The sequence below is a fragment of the Pyricularia oryzae genome, chromosome 2, assembly GCF_000002495.2.
Source record: "Pyricularia oryzae 70-15 chromosome 2, whole genome shotgun sequence".
Classification (NCBI taxonomy): domain Eukaryota; kingdom Fungi; phylum Ascomycota; class Sordariomycetes; order Magnaporthales; family Pyriculariaceae; genus Pyricularia; species Pyricularia oryzae.
The window spans coordinates 746,658-763,922 of record NC_017850.1 but is presented as its reverse complement, the minus strand read 5'-3'; the positions used below and the strand labels follow the sequence as shown (position 1 = coordinate 763,922).

Here is a 17,265-nt window from a genome sequence, read left to right as displayed (position 1 = left end):
GCTCGCATCTCACCAACTGCCGTTGAGTCCATACATATCATCAAAGTCACATAAACAACAGGGCAACAGAGTTGAGTAGGCTTTTCTATCTTGACTTCTAGGGAGGCCGGTAAGTGAAAAACAAAAATCCTTGCGCTCTGCATTACATGCACAGTCACCCCCAAAGACAGCCGCGAGCAGAATCATGAGTTTCGCTCTTGAAGCAATCCGTAACCTCTGGCCAACCTCGACGCAGAATCATCCTAATCAGCAGCGAGAGCAGCAAAAGGCAACAACAGCCCGACGAGACTTTGGCACGGAGCACAAGCTGTCCCCGTCACCATTTTCTCAAGAGGAGCAGAAGCTCGCCCGAGCCAGAGTGGCAGTACGCGACAGTCCCCGCGGCAGCTCCAGCACCACCACCCATCGCAACAAAGCCCGCACCCCGCAAGGCTTCTCCGAGACGCGCGTCTGGATGATGAGCCGCAGCCTGTCGACGAGGCGGCGTGCCGAGGCCCAGCTGAAGCTGCGCAGGGACGAGGCCGAGTCGCGCCTGCTGGCCGAGAATAGGAGCTGGACGCCCGCCGGGCTCATGAATTTTGGCCTGAAGAGCCGGTCCCGTCAGGGGGCTGCTATGTCATCCGCTGGAGTCGGAAAGACAAACGACGGTGTGGACCATGACAGCCACCCCTCTACCACACGCACCCCCAGGATACCCTCTTTCCAGTGGACAAAGGATGGAAGCTTCGGCGCCGCGATGGCAAACGAGATCAGACTGTGCGGTTTGTCACTCTCCCCACCAGAGGACGACGACGACGAGGTCGAGAAGTACTTTCTCTCCCAGAGGAGGAGTACTTGGGCACACGAGCCACCGCAACTATCCAAGCCACTGCCCCCTCTACCCACGACCCCAACAGCATCCTCCACAATCGCCACGCCCCCAGCCCACCTCGACGCCATCGTCCCCTCGACCGCCATTCAGCACCTGGCCGCCTACCTCTCGCTCCCAGCCTCCCTGCCGCCGCTCGACGTCGTGGAGCACGTGCTAGCCCGCCCGAACCTCCGCGCAGCAGTCGCGCGCCTCCGCGCCGCCGACGCGGACCTCTTCAACAGCATGCCGTGGGGCGACATTGTCAGCGGCGCGTGGGACGACGACAGCTGCGGCACGAGCCACAGCACCCCCTGCTGCCCCGAGACGCAGCAGGCCTGGGCGAGGCTGCACGCGCGCAACGCGGCCAACAAGCACCGGCGGCGGCGCCAACAAGGAGCCGTCGCTGCCGTTGCGGTGGCCGGCGCAGACCAGGACCTCTTCCCGCTGGAGAGGCGGCGCGACCAAAAGAGGCGGCTCGCGGCGCACGGCAAGGCCTGGCAGAGGGGGTCGGCGCGCGTTACGGGGCCCGCGGCGCTGTACCGCGTGCACGACGGCCTCGGCTGCGCGCCCTCGTCGGCGGCGGCGGTAGAGCTTGTCCGTGATGCGGCACCCGGACGGGAGGAGCTCGTCGACGATGTGCTGAGCTGGACTCGGCCCGGGGGTTCGAAGCTGCGTGAGGTTGTGGTGGTTGGGTGAGTTGGGCGATATAGTATGTATCCTTCCGAAACACTGGTCGAGTTGGGTACGGTTGACTCCCTCGCTGACCTAGCTGGAAGTCCTTGAATTCTTAGCTCGACACTAATTGTAAGTTTACCTTCTACTTGGTCCCACTCCAGCATCAACTCCAAAACCAGAAGTCGTGAAAAATTCCCTTCAACGTCCATGTGATTTGAGACAAGGGCGGCGACGGTACAATGAACCAAGGAAATTTTCATTCAAGTATGCTTGCTGTAAGTGGCAGCCTTGTAAACGATCTTGGAGTGAGATCGTCACCAAGAGACTCGCCTGTATCTGTAGTCCTCAAATCCCCCTCCTCTTTTTTTTCTTTTCCTTTTTTTTTATCTTCCTCAATACACTGAGCCCCTTCTATAAAAAGCAACAAAGTGTCTTCCGCGGGTAACTCTCTACTCCATCGTACAAAACATCGACAACCATTGTCAAGATCTCCCAAAAGAAAAGAAAGAGATTGAATTAAAAGAGGCCTTGGATCGCATCATACCCGCCCTTCGCTATTGTCGATCTATTTAGCAAAGTGCAGGTCGTAGCCGAGCCACTTGCGCCTGAGAACCTGGTCGACGGACAGGCCAGGGTAGCCGTACGTGAGCGGCAGGAAGAAGTACCAGCCGGCGATGACAATGGCGAGGATACCCATGCAGACGGCCCATGTGACCATCAAGCTCTTGCCGGCAAACCTCTCGGCCGCCGTGATGTGGCGCTTGGGCTTGACGGCAACAGCCTTCTTACCGCCCGTAGCGGGGACATCGTCGCCGTCCATCGGGTCAGAGTTGCAGATGAACTCGATCAGCGCACCCGCCACCAAGCAGGACGCAAGGTGCGAGGGGAGGTAGTGGTGAAGGAAAAGTTGACGACCCATGACGTAGAATGGCACGTAGTGTGTCAACCACGACAAGAAGAAGAATCCAGTTGAGTTGTACAGACGCGAGCGCGAGCCTATATCACATGATTAGTTAGCACATAACCTACGAGTTGATCAAATTTCATGTCATCGACAGAAAAAAAAAAAAAACTCACGATGATCAAGCGCATCCACACCACGGCGCAGCGAGAACTGATCCGCTGCAAGGATGCCAATGTAGACGGCGAGCAAGCTGCTGGCCAACCACCATCCTATGGGGTTGCCCAAAAAGTAAATCTGCTGGCGGGTGTCGTTCTGCGTCCAGAAGCTGACACCGCGAAGCAAGAATGGCCACTGGTAGGGCAGTGAGGCGTAAGGGTGGCTGCTGGTGAGGCGGCTGTTGTGCCAGAACATGGAGCGCTGGAGCTCGAACCACTTTTGGATGAAGGGCATATGCCTGACCTTCTTCTCGACCTTGGCACGACGGGGGTGGTCGGCCTCAAGCGAGGGGATATCCTCCACGAACCACACGTTGGAGCTGACGGTGACCTGCTTGTTGCCGTTGATCTCCTGCTGCTTGTGGCCCCACTCGGGCAGCGGGGTGGTGTGTGTCCACATGGCTACTTTGCTGGGGTTGTGGATGAGCTTGAAGTGCGAGGCGATGCTCTTGAACTCCTGACCGGGCTTTCCGTTCTCGAACCTGACCTCGAACAGCGTGTCCTTGGCTCTGTCACCATATGCATCCGTGAGCGAGCACGTAGTGAACTCCTGGTTGGTAGGGTAGTAGGGGGAGGCGACGTCGTGGGAAAGAAGAATGGTATCGGTTCCGAGATGGCGGAGACGGACGAGTTCCTGGTGCCTCACAACACGACCCTCTTGCTTGTCGTCGTTCATGGGTAGGATCTGCCAGTAGTTGTTGGTGTCGTTGAAGGGGTAACCGGTGACCTGCTGACCCTGGCTAGAAACACGGCCATCGTCGTAGCGCAGAGGGTACCTGTCCGGGTGGCTGTGAAGGTACGTCTTGGTCTCCTTGTGCCTCAGCGTGATCGTGTCGTAGTAGTTGATTGTGATGGCGTTTGCCAGCATGACATTGTCACTCAGAGTCTCCTGGAACTCGGGCGTCATGAAGTCGTCTCCGGGGCCGGACCTCGTGAGGACTGCAAAGTGAACCTGGAACCAGAAGAGATAAAAGATAAAGGGCATTATGATGAGACCGAATGCGCGGGCAGAAAAGTGCTTGGCCCATATAGGCAGGCTCAGCGCACCGTCCTTGCGCTTCACGTCCAAAAGGTCCCACAAGTCGATGACGACGGCCGATCCAATGCTGATGAAGGCGAAAACACCAACGTACTTGGTGGAGATGTCGCAGGAAAGCGCAAAGCCGGTCAAGATAAGCCACTTCCACCACTTTCTGGAAAACGGCTCGTGGCGCATCTTGTAGAACTTGATGTAGCACAGCAAGCTGCAGGCAAAGGCAAAGACCAGAGTGGCGTCGAGAAGGATCAGGCGCGTCTGGCCAATGTGGGCATTGTCAAACAGAACCAAACCAGCGGCGAGAATGCATGCCGGCACACTGTAGCCAGACTCCCACATGATCAGGTAGACGACGGATACGGTCAAGGCACCCAGCAGGGCCGGGAGCGAGCGGAAGGCGACATAGGGGACCTTGTTGACGACGTAAGAGTCGCCAATGTTGTCGAAGTGGAAGTGACCGTCGTAGCCCACCAGCCATCCCATAAATGCGAAGAGGAGCTTTCCGAACGGAGGGTGAACGTCAAAGAAGTAGGTCTTTTGGAGGTAGTACGAGGCAAACTAGCGAGGGGAGTGGTAAACATGTTAGTAGCGACTTCTCCTGGCTACGCCTTTTGAACATGACCAATGGCCGCGAATGGATATATTCGTACCTTTCCAAAGTGAACCTCGTCGAAAACGACCTCGTTGGGATGGCTAATTCCCCAGAAGCGGGTGATGAATGCCAAGACGGTTATGACGGTGAAGGCAGCCTGGTGATCGCGCTCGGGACCAACGGGCTGGCCCTTTGCAGCCTTCTTTATATCCTTGAGGTCCACAGGCTGGGAGCTCTTTTCGTCGTTCTTCTTGCTTGCGCCGGGGACATTGCGCTGGCGCAACGACCCTTGCGGCGTCGCGGGCGACGAGGCCATGATGGAGAGGAGTGGCGCTTCGACGCGCTCTCAGAAGGGGGGTGTTTGGAGATGTCAAGGCCGGGTCTGGGTAGCTGATTGAATCGTACGAACGGGTTAGTTCTGCGGTTCCCACTCATCGGATGACCATGAATAGAAAGAGGTTTGGATAATGGGTTTGGCAAAGTCTTAACCTTTTTTTTATTTATTAAATTTCAAGTGCAACAAGAATGCTTCTTGCCAGCCATGAATCACCAAACAGCTTCCTCTGCTGTCGGCAGCTTCCGTAGCTCTTTTAAGGTTCTGGTGGGTTGATGCGCCAATCACCACAAAGTCGGGGAAATCCAGGAAGAAAATACGACAAAGGAAAGACGAGAAAGAACAAGTATCACGGATGGTATTAAAAAGAAGAAACAAAGAAGAAATGTCGACTCTCTGGGGTCTCTCCGTCAATGTGACGTCTGGACTTGGCGTTTGGGAAAAAAAAGGGGAAAAGAGAGAATTACGTGGTAAGGTATGCCACAGTAAATTCCAAACAAGATAGATCCACAGCTTTCAGCTTCGCAGCCTGCCACGTCTACAACTTCGCTAGCCCATCCCGTCCAGCCGGAGACTTTGACGTGAACGAGGGTGGGTCAAAGCTGCCCAAAATCCCCTATTATTTTCCCCCAGTCAAAATAACGACCTCAGCTCAGGGGTTACGCGCGATAAGGTTGATAATGCTGAGCGGATCGAGGGGTTATGTTTTTTTTTTCTTTTCTTTGCGCCCTCAATAACGTTTACAGCACGGGCTTGAGAGGCTGGATTGAATATTGAACCACTTTTTACAAGTGAATATTTAGTCATGCTATGCGGGTTTTTTTTTTTTTTTTTTTTTTTTTGCAATATGTTGTGGAAGCTTTTGTTTGTTCGTGGTAGTAGACGATCTCAATTATTTACCACTCACATGCATATTACAATAGGTCAGTAATTCAAGGTACTCACAGTACTCAATTGCCAGGTAGGTACCTTACCCAACAAACGTCATCATACACAGCAGGTGCCGGCCGGGTTGCGGGACTGCCTCAGCAACCGTGGCGGGGCCCCGTGGAAAGCTATTCTTCCGACGGAAAGAGGCCGGTTTCCGGAGGTCAAGCCTCAGAGGTATTATCAGATAAAAAGAACTTCAGCTTTCATTCGATTGTTTATTTTCCTTGGAATTTTCCTCTCTAGAAAGAACCCACAACTTCTTCACCCATGAACGCATCTCGTCGACTTGCTCAGATCTCTTCCACTCTAATTCGCACACAACGCTTCCGTCCCATTATCAACAACCCCACCGCCATCCCACCTCTATTCAAAATGGCCAGCAACATGACCGCCATCAACAGCAAGGACGCCGCTCCTCGTAAGTGATTTCGGCGGAACCGTCCCCTGGTGTATTATGGTGCAATTATGATACTACCATCATTTGCTAACACACCGCCGTAATAGCTGCTGGCCCCTACGTAAGTTCTCCCCCTTGAGAACCAGCATGGAGATGGGCGCCAATTGCACAAGGTAAACAGTTGCACGCACCATCTAACACACCCACCACTTCAGTCCCACGCCATCAAGACCCCTCACGCCATCTACTGCTCCGGCTCCATCCCTGTCGACGCCCAGGGCAACATGGTCGAGGGCACCATCCAGCAAAAGACCGAGGCCTGCATCAAGAACCTGGCTGCCGTCCTCAAGGAGGCTGGATCTTCGATCGAGAAGGTCGTCAAGGTCAACATTTTCCTTGCTGACATGGATAACTTTGCGGTAAGTAGCACATTACTCTTCGTTCTTCTTCTCAACATGAAGAAAACAACTGACATTGAGACATTGAAAAAAAAAACTAACACTACCCATCTAGGCCATGAACGAGGAGTACGCCAAATGGTTCACCCACAAGCCTGCTCGCAGCTGTGTTGCCGTCAAGACTCTGCCCAAGAACGTGGATGTCGAGCTTGAGTGCATTGCCATGCCCTGATTGGGGGTAAAAGACGAGCCAAATGTCTACTACGACAGGTCTAGTTTAATAAAAAAAGTAAAACGCAGCCACTTGCTCCAATAATAATGCCCGTACACTACATACACTCCACTAGCCTGGGCCAACATGTCTCGTATGCTGTAGCGTCAAGTAGGAACGGAGAAGGCTCAGATGTGACGTATGGGGTGACAGCATCAAAGCGTTTCTTTGTTTATCGAACGGGCAGTTGTTCTGAAACATGTCGAATCCCCATCCAGCCGGTCAAACCCTGAAGAGCAGACAATACACGATTTTCAGATATTTTCATCAATGTACCATCTTCAACTCGTCTATTTTCCGCAATTCTTATCTCATCTTCGCTGGCATTTCACACATTGGATTCGTAATAGCCACACAAAGAAAACCTAAATGCCCGCCGCTCAATCCTTATCCAACCTCACGGCCGGGTTTGTTGCAATAAAGTTCAAATCAACCTTGTGACCCAGCAGCTCCCTAATATTGGAAATGGCGTACTTGATCATGGTCGGCCTCTCCAGACTAAGACCCCAACCGTACACCCTCATGTCGCGCGGTAGGCCCATGGACTCGAGCATCTCGGGCCTGAACATTCCACTGTTTCCAATCTCGACCAGCTTGCCCAGTCCCTGGTGGTAGGCAAAGATCTCCATGCTGGGCTCGGTGTAGGGGTTGTAGGCGGGCTTGTACTGCAGGCCAGTCAGGCCCATCTTTCCGAAGAAGATATCCATGAACTCCATCAGCCCGCCGAGCGTCAGGCCGTAGTCGGCAATGACACCTTCGACCTGATGGAACTCGGCCAAATGGGTGGCGTCGACCGTCTCGTTACGGAACACGCGGTCGATGGAAAAGTAGCGCGCCGGCGGCGGCCTGCCGTCGGGTCCCTTTTGGCTGGCCAGCTTGTGCAGCATCGCCGTGGAGATGGCCGTCGTGTGCGTGCGCAGGACCAGCCTAAGCGACTCGTCCGGCGACCACGGGTAGCGGTATCCTATTGAGCCGAACTTGCCCGTCTCGTGCACCTGCCTCACGTTCTGCCAGTACTCGTCGTAGTTGCTCTTGTCGTCGGCGTCCCTAGCCTTGGGAGGGGCGGCGGCCTTGGGGTCCGAAATGTAAAAGGTGTCCTGGAGGTCGCGGGCCGGGTGCTGCTGGGGCACGAACAGGGCGTCAAAGTTCCAGAAGCCCGACTCGACGTACTTGTCGGTGGGCATCTCCTCGAAGCCCATCTCGAAGAAGATCTGGCGGAATTCGGACCGGACCTTGCTCAGGGGGTGCAGGGCGCCGGCATCCTGGGCGGCACCGAGGGCGTCAAAGTTGTACGGCTTGAAGGTTGCCGTCTTCCAGGCTCCCGAGGCCAGCATGTCGGCCGTCAGGTCCGTCTCCTCCTTTGCTATCTCGAGAGCAAACTTGTCGCCCTTGGAGACCTCGAAGCTAATTACCTTTTGGGGCTTGATGAGCTTGCGCTTCTTGAGCTCGGTGAGGACCTTGGCGTCGGGATGTGTGTGTGTTGACTGGATCTCAAGCAGCTGCTCGCGTGTTGTGTCTTTGATGGATTCGGCCTGGTTCATGCGCTGGTATTAATATCGCTCCGAAGCACGCGCTCGGCGCCCTCACGAGCACAACCAGCAAAACTCCCCGCCGAATCTCGCCGCACTCACCACAGCCATGAGCTTCTTGCCGTCCTTGGACTTTGATATCCACTTCTCCTTGAACGCCTTACCCTGACCAAGCTTGGTCACAGACTTGTCGCCGACGGCCTCCTCCAACTCTGCGACCGAAAGACCCTCCACGGCCTGGCGCAGGGCCTCAAAGACGCGGGCCTCATGACTGCCGTTGGCGGCGATCTGCTCCGCCTCGGGCTCTAGGGTGTACTCGTCTCGCTCGATAGTCTTGTATGTGATCATGGACCTCGATCCCAGCCTGTCGAGCGCGCTCTTCACCTCGACGAATTTCGCATCGGGGAAGGCATCGGCGGTCAGGAGGGGCTGTCCCTTGCTGTCAAGCGCGGCGAGGATCTCGAGGGCAAGGTCCCCCGCAGGACCCTGACTATTCGAGGTGGCCATTGGGACCTGGTCTCGGTGATAAGGATTCCGTTTCGTGCAAATTTCCTCTTTTATACTCGTCTCGGTGAGACCCAATAGATTTTCGTGAGTGACCGGTAGTCAGTTTGCTGAAAACCTTTGAATAGTACAGCGAGTTTATTGTTTGAGTCACAAAAACTTAGAGCTGTCTCGACCTGTCCCGCGAGAAATGCGGGATGCCAAATTGGATTTCGATGCGGGGCATGTGGGGAAGTGACTATGTTAATGTTAGCTAGGAGGGCATGTCAATTTGTAAAGGTACAGTACCTAAAGTAGGTACTTACCTGCAAGTATATTGAGTAATTCGCATAGACAAATAAACAAATAAACAATAAATAACACACTTCAACGGAAAATAAACAATAAATAATACACTTCAATGCACTAGAATATACATTCCATCAAAGGCACAAGTTAGATATGTGGAAGAACTTTTGTATATAAAAGTCGTACTTTAGCTTAATCACAATTCCCTTGGTCTCTTGTCTACCTACTTACCTGCCAGCTCATATAGCCATCTTGTTCTACAGCATATTCGTTTCAACCTTGTATCTAAATTTTCACATATCAAACAACCCACGCGTACAATCTTTCCAACTTACCACGACACAAATGCGATTCCCTACGCTCCTCACTGTCCTTGCCCTGACACTCGGCATCAATGCTGATAGTTGTCCGGGTGGTGGAGACCCAAATGCTGCAAATCACCCATATACGTTGTGTATGAACGGATGCGTCGAAGACTGGGTCAGCAGAGGATATGGACGTACAGATGATGTTGTTGCAAACTCCTGCGCGCAGAAGTGTGAGCACCTGGGTGGGATGAATGTAAAGCCCGATCCGGCGGGTGAGAATCTTATTCACGCGTACTATAATGTTGATACTGGAGAATTCCGCGGAAACGAAAACATGCGGCCGGTTGCTCCGCCCAGGCCACGCAGGTGGGGATTTTGGTGATAGTCTTTATGGGGATGGAACAGAGTCGTTAAGAAAACAAAGCAAGCTGCTTTGAGAGCAACATGTTCTCAACCCCACTTTCGTTTCTTTCATAGTATACCTCATTTTGACAGTGATATTGGACGTGAAAAAACTTCAGCAATTGTATTTAGACATATACAGAAAAGTACCTTATCAACCTAGGTACCTACGTATCTAACGTACCTACCAGGAATTATTCAAAGGCTAGTGCACCTATTCGGCAAGACTGCAATTAACAAACCAATCGGAGCCCGATATAGGAGGCCGATACCCCTGGCCGGAATTTTGGGACAAGAGTCATCTCTTAACGACACGCCAGGTAAGGCAGAAAAAAAAAAAAAAAAGAGCCCGAAAGGCCGCGACAGCGGAGGAAATGTGTAGTGACGATCGCAAGTTTGAAAGCATACCTAATGAAGAGCGTGTAAAACGTGTAAAAGGGTAAGAGAGGCAAGCTTCAACACTGCGCTGGTTTTTACCATATTTTCTGGAGATTTTGGCATCAAAGCGTACAGTACTTTCGTTAAATTAGCTCCAAGAAGGCACGCTCCCTGTCGTTTTGGGCTGGAGCCGCTGGACTGGACTCAACTGCCACAACCTTCGGGCCCAGCCTTTGGGACGCGTGGGTGGAGCTCTTTGGAAATCGCCAACCCACCAGACAGGCTAAGGTACTTACTGGTACCAACCCCCAATTAATCACCTGACAATTGAACTTATCTACCTACGCAACTCAACTTGGGTAATTTGATTCGGTACGACTTAAACATCGCCATGCACACTTATTGGCCGGGCTGTTAAAACTTGATAGTGTGCGCCAGTTCTCTTCTCAATAGACTTGGGGCATGTCCAAACGCAGCCGGCACCGTGAACCATGACCGATGATGCTGGCGCCAGCTCTACCGCCGGGGTTTCAGGGCAATCTTCGCGCCCGTCCGGCAGTGGAACCCGGCGTCGCCGGTCGGATTCGGTCGCGCAGAGGAGAAAGGCCGGGCTGCAGAGGAAGTTCCAGTTCATGACGTCGCTCATGATGGATCTTGACTCTCTTGTATACGCAGAGATATGTCTTTTGTACTATATGGAGTAAGAACCATTGCAAACAACAGGTTTTCAAATGAACAACCAGTCAGCTGACCTTAGGGCCAAAACAGTGTCTCCATCTTCCGCCTCCTCATCCGCCTGGCGGTGCAGTCCTTCTTCCTCAGCCCAAAGTCTGACGAGTTCGTGCTGCTGATGCCGACGCACCGACCGCACACGGCCGCCGTCCTGGTCCCCAACCTCTTCTGCATGCTCATGCACCTGCTGTGGACGCTACCCAAGGGGAGCGAGGCCTCGCGCGGCTACCTGCACGGCGGCGTCATCATCGACTTCATCGGCGAGAAGGCGCCCACCTCCAAGCTCAAGCTGCTGCTGCTCGACGCAGTCATCCTGACCCTGCAGTGCGTCATGGTCGCCGTCCACTCGGAGAGGGAGAGGCTGCGCGCCGTCGTCAAGCCCCGGGTGTCGCGGTTGCTGGCCGAGGTGGCAGCTGGCGTCGGTGGTGGTGATGCCACCGCCGGGACGAGGGCAGAGGCCACCATGGAGGCTTATGATGCCGAGGAGAGAGGGGTGGCCAGGGATGGTCCACATGCAGGCGATGCGGCCGAGGAGATGGACCCGCCGTCGCTGCGGTCTGGGCGGAGGCCGCCGGATATGCGCGACTACATGATGTCGGGAAACGCTGTTATAGGGGATTTTCACGTGCTGCATTCCGTCCGCACTGTCGGGCACGACTACCAGGCCGCTGCGGCTCAGTCCCTGCAGACTATTGGGTTCGCTGCCGAGCTGGCGAGGCTTGCTACACGGCCGGGGTCAAGATTGGCGAGGCTTGGCGCGGTGCAGCGCAGGCAGCAGCAGCAGCAACAACAACAACAGCAGCAGCAGCAGCAGACAGACGGAGTTGTTTAGTGAAAAATCACAGAAAACCTTGTCGCCTCGATGGAAACCAATGGCCGTGGGAAACGTGAAGCTCTATTAGTGGGTATAATGGGTATACTGAATGACATGCTCATGCTATCTTGCGTCCAACGTTGCCGACGCCGGTGCCCTTGACCGAGATTAACATGTCGTCGGTGTCATCATCGTCCACTGCCCTCAAACCCCAACTGCTAGCACCGAATTTCCGCAGATCCCTCGCCAGCCCGATCGTATCTTCATCCACCACGTCCTTGCCTATCCTCAACCGGCCGACATCCTCCGATCCCATCGCCATCAAGGTCAATACAGAGCGCGCAGCCGCCCAACTCACGCATCCACCCTTGGCGATGGCCTCAAGAAGCTGATGTGCGCATTGTGCGCCCAGGTCCTCTGGCAGGGCGCCGCCCCTCGCCGGGGAGACGACGTCGGCCGAGTAGACGACGCCCGGGACGCTCGACTCAGCCACCAGGCTGAGACCGAAGCCGATTCCAATCTTGTTCTTGGCGTCGTCCTTGCCCGGCGGCGCCTCGCCAATCTTGATCTCGCCCGTCAGCGCGTTCAGAACCCCCCTGGCGGCGTGTATCATCCTCTTGTTGTTGGAAGCCGAGACGCCGGTCGAGTAGGCGACGCCGCCGATCCTTCTTATCCTGCCGGGGGTCCGGTTCATGTGCAGGGTCTTGGGCAGGCGGACCTGGCTGGCGAAGCGTAGCTCGACGACGCCGCCGCCCCTCCTGTCGCCGTAGCCCGCACACGACCGCTGGCGGACCAGAATGTCGATGCGGGCGGGTGGGATGCCGAACAGGCCGTAGAGCGGGAGGATTGCCAGGCGGAACGAGTCGACCGACATGTCGCCCAGCTCGGTCGCGGCGGTAATGACGCCCGGGCCGGAGAAGCAAATGTTGACGTGGGCCTTGGAGAAGGGAGCCAGCATGGCGATGGGGATGAGGTAATAGGTGATGCCGCGGCGGTTCGTCTCGGGCAGGGAGAATTCGATCGAGTCCCCGTTGACGGCGGCGCCGGCGCCCGGCACGCTGCCCGTGATGAGCCCCGGGTGGTACGTCATGGTGGTACCCGTGTATGAGATTTGGATGGAGCTGCCGTTGGTGACGGTCTCGAGGAGGCGGAGGAAGGAGATCTCGTGCGGGGCGAGACCGGGAGCCGTCGGCGACGAGCTGCGGATGCCCGAGATGTGGACCGGCTTGCCGGTGAGCGTCGACAGGACCAGGCGCTGCGTGAGGTGCCGGTGGCCCGTGAACCGGACGTAGCCCGGTGCGGAGGCTGTACTGGCCATATTTTGTGTGTTTGTATATGTAATGAATGAATTGATTGTGTGAATTCTTTGGGGGCAGTGTTATTTTTCTTTCAGTTCTTTCCGCTTAAAAACTAATCGTTGTGCTACATTTGTTGCTGGAACAAATCTGCCAAAGGTTTGGTTGGATTGAAAACAGCTTCGCGACGACCCCGAGATCCAGCAACTTTTTCGACAGAGACCCCCACCATTTCTAAAAAAATGTAACAGGGATCCCTGCATTTACTCCACTTTTGCGCCTTATCGGTTGACAGAATCGCGCTGATAAGCCTGAAAAAGTTGGATTCAAAGGCGTTCGTCCCTGATGCATGCACTTGTTTCCGGTAATGGATCATTTCTATAGATTTTGTTTTCGATGGTGTTGCATCAGGCTGGAAACTTCACACTCCTTTTTAAAAAAAAAATCTTGTAAAATATTGTAAAACGTTTCCTTCTTTTTTCTTCACAAGCACGTTCTTCGCGATTCACACATGTCATCCAAAACTCTCGTCGACCTAGGATGTCGTTCCAACTACATATGCAGGTCATGCCTGCTTGCTCTCCCTAAACCAACACTACCGAAACCTTCAGCTTCAAGATACTACTCTAGACCGGCGCGGAGCTCCTCGAGAGCTCCGGCTCCACGACCGGTACGTAGAGGCAGGGCACCGATAGCCCTAAACCCCAGGCCGGGATTGAAAGAGGAGACCCCGGCGCGGAAGGATGACAACGAAAAGGAAGACGATGTTCTCGTCCGTTATTTCGAGCAGGACCCGTCCGGGAAGCGGCGTGAGATTTCTAGCCAGGCAAAATTTGAGGAATCAATGGAGGACGAGACCAAGGCCGCCCTCGACGAGATCAACCAGCTTGAAGAGCTGCTTAAATCTCCAAATGGGCTGATGGAGATGGCCAAGCGCATGGGGTTGCTCTCAGAGGACGGCAAGGTGATCAACAAGGACTTGAACGAAGCCCTGGGCAACGAGGATGGGGAGTTTGCGCACGAAATTGACGTGGAGGGTCTCAATGTGCGGCAGACGAGGCAGATAATGCAGCTCAACTGGAACCTGCAGCGGGCAACCAAAAAGATGAAGACCCCCGGCAAGGTCAGGCAAAAGACCATATACGATGCCTGGAGGCTGTACTCGCTTGCCCGACCTGTGCTGCAAAACTCTTGGGAGAGAGTGCCCCCTGGGGCGTGGGACCTTCTCTGGGACCTACTGTCTTGGGATGGACCCGAGAACACCAGCCGAATGAGTCGTGTATATCAGCTCGGCAAGGATCTGCGCAACGCAGGCGTGGATTTGGATGATGGCCAGCAGCTGCTGCTGATAGAGGCTGCGTTCGTGGATGGAAAACGCACAGAGGCCCTCGAGGCTTGGAGACGATTTGTTCCTGTCGACCCTGCGTCAGAAGAGAAGTACCTCGAGCTCGGCGTACGCATGTATTCGATCCATGGCGACGTTGACCGCGCGCACTGGGCGCTCGAAAAATACCTGGCACTGCCAGAGGCCTCGCGGTCCAGCCCCCGCTTCATACTTCACTTCATCAGAGCTTGCGTCCGTGACAGCCGTCGGCAGGACCTGGCCTGGGACATGTACCGACTGCTGCGGAAGTTGCTCGGCAAGGACATGAAGATTGAGGACTACGACGAGGTCATCTCGGCGCTCCTGGTGGCCAAGCATACCGAGACGGCCTTCCACGTCTTTGTTGACATGATGTTTTCTGGCACCATAGACGCGCGCGGCAAGACGAGGCTGCCGCTCAAGGTAGCGAATCAATTCTTCATGGGCAAGTGGCTGAAGCGGCTGATTGGCGCTGGCGACCTGGAGGGGGCGCTGAGCGTGCTCAAATTCATGCAGACCAAGGGTATTCTGGCCGCTAAGGTGCAGGTTAACGGGCTGATTGGCGCGATGCTGCGATCCGGCGTCGCGGAGAATCTGGAAAAGGGCGAGCAGATCGCATGGGCGATGATCCAGTCCCGCAAAACTTTTGTCGAGCTGCGCCGCCGGGAGGCTCTAGTCGACTGGCCGATCCGCCTGCTCCAGACGCCGCAGAGTAAGGATGAGGTCGCCAATAGGCTTGGGTTGCACTTCATTCCGCAGGCCAGTCTTGAGACCTTTTCGCTCATGGCCGAAAACTACCGCGAGCGACGACTGCACACCAAGCTTGAGAAGTTGTGGGTTGCCTTCCAGTCGTGCGAGATCACGACCGACGCCTTCATGCTCAACCAGCTGCTCGAGTCGTACAACCAGGAGGGCCAGGGAGAGAAGGCGCGTGATGTCTACAACCGCTTGACGGAGGAGCACCTGCTCCAACCGGACGCATACACCTTCTTTGCTCTGTACAAATCCCTCGCTGTCAACCGGCTGTTCTGGTCGGCCGTGACGGACGAGATCCGGCACAAGGAGATCGCCATCTGCAGGGACCTCTTCTCGCGCATGGTCAGCTCCACCTGGACCTTTAGCACCGAGGGTGCCAATGAGCAGCCGCGGGGCGCCCTGACGCGGATGTTGCTGCACTCGTTCCGCAAGTGCGGCGACCACACCGGCCTGCTGGTGGCCCTGCGCGCCCTGTGGGAGGTCTACGGCTACTCGCCGTCCCACATGATCTGCCTGGAGCTGCTGGCCGAGACGGCCGACCTGAGCCATAGCAACAGGAAGCTGGTCGAGGTCAATCAACGTATCCAGGCCGCCTTCGACGCCTCGGCCGAGGAGGCTGCAAGAGAGGCCGGTGTGCAGCAGGTCGAGCTGACCGAGGAGCAAAAGGCCGAGGTGCTCTTGGCCCTTTTGCAGGACCACTACTACCAAAAGATAGGCGTGTCCTCGGATGAGGAGTTTAACGACAGGTACCATATGGCGGTGGAGGAGATGGGGTTGGCTGATATCCTTGTTGATCAAGAAGATGCGCAGTAGTACCATGGCCGAAAGAACTTTGGGCATGTGCGTTTTGTATAATTTGTAATATATTACATGAGCCTGGGGCATATAGAAACGCTGTAAGAAGGAGTCTCGTCTCCGTACCAAAATATTACCCGACTTTTTTTGTTAGTCTCATCTACCCTCGCTTTAGTCGTGATCCTCCTCCGTCCGCCCAGGACAACCCTCCATCTCCTCATCCGTGTATCTGTATTTGCACCAGAAGCAGTACCGGTGCGCACTCCTGAGGTGGTCGACGACGCTCTGCAACCGTTCCGCAGCACCCTTGGCGTTGAAATCGTCCAGCTCAGGATCCTCCTCGTCCAGATCCTCAAACACAACCAGCGGCGCCTTTTTCCCATCCTTGCCCAGCGCCCGCCGGTCATCCTCGTCCTCTTCGTCATCCTCGTACGTAGGAAGCCGCGACAGGCTCTGCTGCAGATCGTGGCGCATCCTTCGCTCGCGCTCCGCCTCCTCGCGCTGCCTCACCAGGCCGCGCCAGAGCACGTTGACGGACTTTAGCGGCCGTGGCTTTTTCGTCTCTTGGCCTCCAACCTTGTCCTGCTCTTGCTCCTCCTCCTTCTCGTCACCCATCTTCTCCGCAACCTTTTGCGCCGCGCCCAGCACCCTCTCCAGGCGCATCGCCTCCCTCTCGCGCGCGACCCGCTCCCTGTACTCGCCCTCGTCCACCACCACCTTCCTCGCCTTGCTGCCCTCCCCGTCCTCGCCGTCGCCATAAGCCTCCCTCATCTTCCGCTTCCGCTCACCATCGAGTCCGATGCCGCCCCGATCCTCTCTGACGACGATGCGCACGGGCTCCGTCCTGCCCTGCTGGCCCTCTGGCGCGCCGAGGCCCTGGCCTGCCCGGAAGCCCATCTTGGCCATCATGGCGAGACCTTTGCTCTTCTTTTTGGCCGCCATGCCGCTTCCGCTGCTGCCATTGTCCTCGTGAATGAGGGACCGCGCCAGCGCAGCCTCGCGCTTGTCGGCCTCCTCGGCGGCCAACTCCGCCTTGGATTTGTGGCGCGCCCTCTCGGCCGCCTCGCGCCGCTCGCGCTGGCGGCGCTGCAGAGAGGTCTCGGGTGCGGAGGGAGCCGGGTCCGTGAAGACCATATTCATGTAGTCGTCTTCTTCTTCCTCTTGGCCATTGTCTTTTGGTTTGTCTTTTGTTGTGTTGCTCATTTTTTTTCTTTTTCACGACTGCACGTGCCAAAGATGATCTTGATTGATTTCCGCCAAGTTTGACACAGGCCTGTAAATTGACATTTGCTGACTTTTTTATGATTCAACCAAAATGCAAAATGGACGTGAGGCCTGAAATGAGAAAATATGTAGTGGTATTAGTTTTATTGTCTCGATTGGGTAATACCTCGACGTGCAGTTGAAGTGGTAGAGTGAGCGAGAATCTGTTTGCGTCACTGGATTATCATTACAAAATCTCACCTACCCTGCACTCAATTGGTCACATCATATATGCC

At 55.3% G+C, this 17,265-nt stretch overlaps 8 protein-coding genes across 8 annotated transcripts; 3 read left to right on the top strand and 5 right to left on the bottom strand.

The window, feature by feature from the left end:
- Positions 1 to 493: 493 nt before the first annotated feature.
- On the bottom strand, positions 494 to 5,096 carry MGG_04427 (dolichyl-phosphate-mannose-protein mannosyltransferase 4). Its single transcript, XM_003713472.1, has 4 exons — positions 4,762 to 5,096; positions 4,331 to 4,662; positions 2,603 to 4,238; positions 494 to 2,521 (listed from the first exon to the last, which is right to left on the bottom strand). The coding sequence occupies exons 2-4, from the start codon at positions 4,586 to 4,588 to the stop codon at positions 2,091 to 2,093; spliced, it is 2,325 nt and encodes a 774-aa protein (XP_003713520.1). The 5' UTR covers positions 4,589 to 4,662; positions 4,762 to 5,096; the 3' UTR covers positions 494 to 2,090.
- A 574-nt stretch (positions 5,097 to 5,670) lies between these two features.
- MGG_04426 (endoribonuclease L-PSP) lies at positions 5,671 to 6,696 on the top strand. Its single transcript, XM_003713471.1, has 4 exons — positions 5,671 to 5,954; positions 6,041 to 6,054; positions 6,149 to 6,352; positions 6,447 to 6,696. Exons 1-4 carry the CDS (start codon positions 5,804 to 5,806, stop codon positions 6,561 to 6,563), a joined length of 486 nt encoding a protein of 161 aa, XP_003713519.1. The 5' UTR covers positions 5,671 to 5,803; the 3' UTR covers positions 6,564 to 6,696.
- A 286-nt stretch (positions 6,697 to 6,982) lies between these two features.
- MGG_04425 (phenylalanyl-tRNA synthetase subunit alpha) lies at positions 6,983 to 8,638 on the bottom strand (the record flags this gene model as incomplete). Its single annotated transcript, XM_003713470.1, has 2 exons — positions 6,983 to 8,134; positions 8,234 to 8,638. 2 exons carry the CDS (start codon positions 8,636 to 8,638, stop codon positions 6,983 to 6,985), a joined length of 1,557 nt encoding a protein of 518 aa, XP_003713518.1.
- Positions 8,639 to 8,795: 157 nt separating this feature from the next.
- On the bottom strand, positions 8,796 to 9,718 carry MGG_15538 (uncharacterized protein; the record flags this gene model as incomplete). The annotated part of the gene is made up of 4 exons (XM_003713469.1): positions 8,796 to 8,873; positions 9,155 to 9,180; positions 9,259 to 9,617; positions 9,714 to 9,718. 4 exons carry the CDS (start codon positions 9,716 to 9,718, stop codon positions 8,796 to 8,798), a joined length of 468 nt encoding a protein of 155 aa, XP_003713517.1.
- A 620-nt stretch (positions 9,719 to 10,338) lies between these two features.
- On the top strand, positions 10,339 to 12,973 carry MGG_04423 (uncharacterized protein). The gene is made up of 2 exons (XM_003713468.1): positions 10,339 to 10,711; positions 10,780 to 12,973. Exons 1-2 carry the CDS (start codon positions 10,503 to 10,505, stop codon positions 11,573 to 11,575), a joined length of 1,005 nt encoding a protein of 334 aa, XP_003713516.1. The 5' UTR covers positions 10,339 to 10,502; the 3' UTR covers positions 11,576 to 12,973.
- MGG_04422 (18S rRNA biogenesis protein RCL1) lies at positions 11,620 to 13,037 on the bottom strand. Its single transcript, XM_003713467.1, has one exon. It carries the CDS (start codon positions 12,873 to 12,875, stop codon positions 11,676 to 11,678), a length of 1,200 nt encoding a protein of 399 aa, XP_003713515.1. The 5' UTR covers positions 12,876 to 13,037; the 3' UTR covers positions 11,620 to 11,675.
- A 177-nt stretch (positions 13,038 to 13,214) lies between these two features.
- Positions 13,215 to 15,907, top strand: MGG_04415 (uncharacterized protein). Its single transcript, XM_003713466.1, has one exon. It carries the CDS (start codon positions 13,364 to 13,366, stop codon positions 15,782 to 15,784), a length of 2,421 nt encoding a protein of 806 aa, XP_003713514.1. The 5' UTR covers positions 13,215 to 13,363; the 3' UTR covers positions 15,785 to 15,907.
- On the bottom strand, positions 15,793 to 17,166 carry MGG_04414 (uncharacterized protein). Its single transcript, XM_003713465.1, has one exon. The coding sequence runs from the start codon at positions 16,967 to 16,969 to the stop codon at positions 15,938 to 15,940; it is 1,032 nt and encodes a 343-aa protein (XP_003713513.1). The 5' UTR covers positions 16,970 to 17,166; the 3' UTR covers positions 15,793 to 15,937.
- Positions 17,167 to 17,265: the final 99 nt, after the last annotated feature.

Excerpts from the sequence above, each read along its gene's own strand:
- MGG_04427 (XM_003713472.1), bottom strand. The coding sequence starts at position 4,588 with ATGGCCTCGTCGCCCGCGACGCCGCAAGGGTCGTTGCGCCAGCGCAAT. Across the intron at positions 4,239-4,330 it reads ACGAGGTTCACTTTGGAAAG|TTTGCCTCGTACTACCTCCA; the intron begins GTACGAATATAT and ends TCCCCTCGCTAG. Across the intron at positions 2,522-2,602 it reads TGTGGATGCGCTTGATCATC|GCTCGCGCTCGCGTCTGTAC; the intron begins GTGAGTTTTTTT and ends CATGTGATATAG.
- MGG_04426 (XM_003713471.1), top strand. The coding sequence starts at position 5,804 with ATGAACGCATCTCGTCGACTTGCTCAGATCTCTTCCACTCTAATTCGC. Across the intron at positions 6,353-6,446 it reads CTGACATGGATAACTTTGCG|GCCATGAACGAGGAGTACGC; the intron begins GTAAGTAGCACA and ends CTACCCATCTAG.
- MGG_04423 (XM_003713468.1), top strand. The coding sequence starts at position 10,503 with ATGACCGATGATGCTGGCGCCAGCTCTACCGCCGGGGTTTCAGGGCAA. Across the intron at positions 10,712-10,779 it reads TGTCTTTTGTACTATATGGA|TGTCTCCATCTTCCGCCTCC; the intron begins GTAAGAACCATT and ends GGGCCAAAACAG.
- MGG_04422 (XM_003713467.1), bottom strand. The coding sequence starts at position 12,875 with ATGGCCAGTACAGCCTCCGCACCGGGCTACGTCCGGTTCACGGGCCAC.
- MGG_04415 (XM_003713466.1), top strand. The coding sequence starts at position 13,364 with ATGTCATCCAAAACTCTCGTCGACCTAGGATGTCGTTCCAACTACATA.
- MGG_04414 (XM_003713465.1), bottom strand. The coding sequence starts at position 16,969 with ATGAGCAACACAACAAAAGACAAACCAAAAGACAATGGCCAAGAGGAA.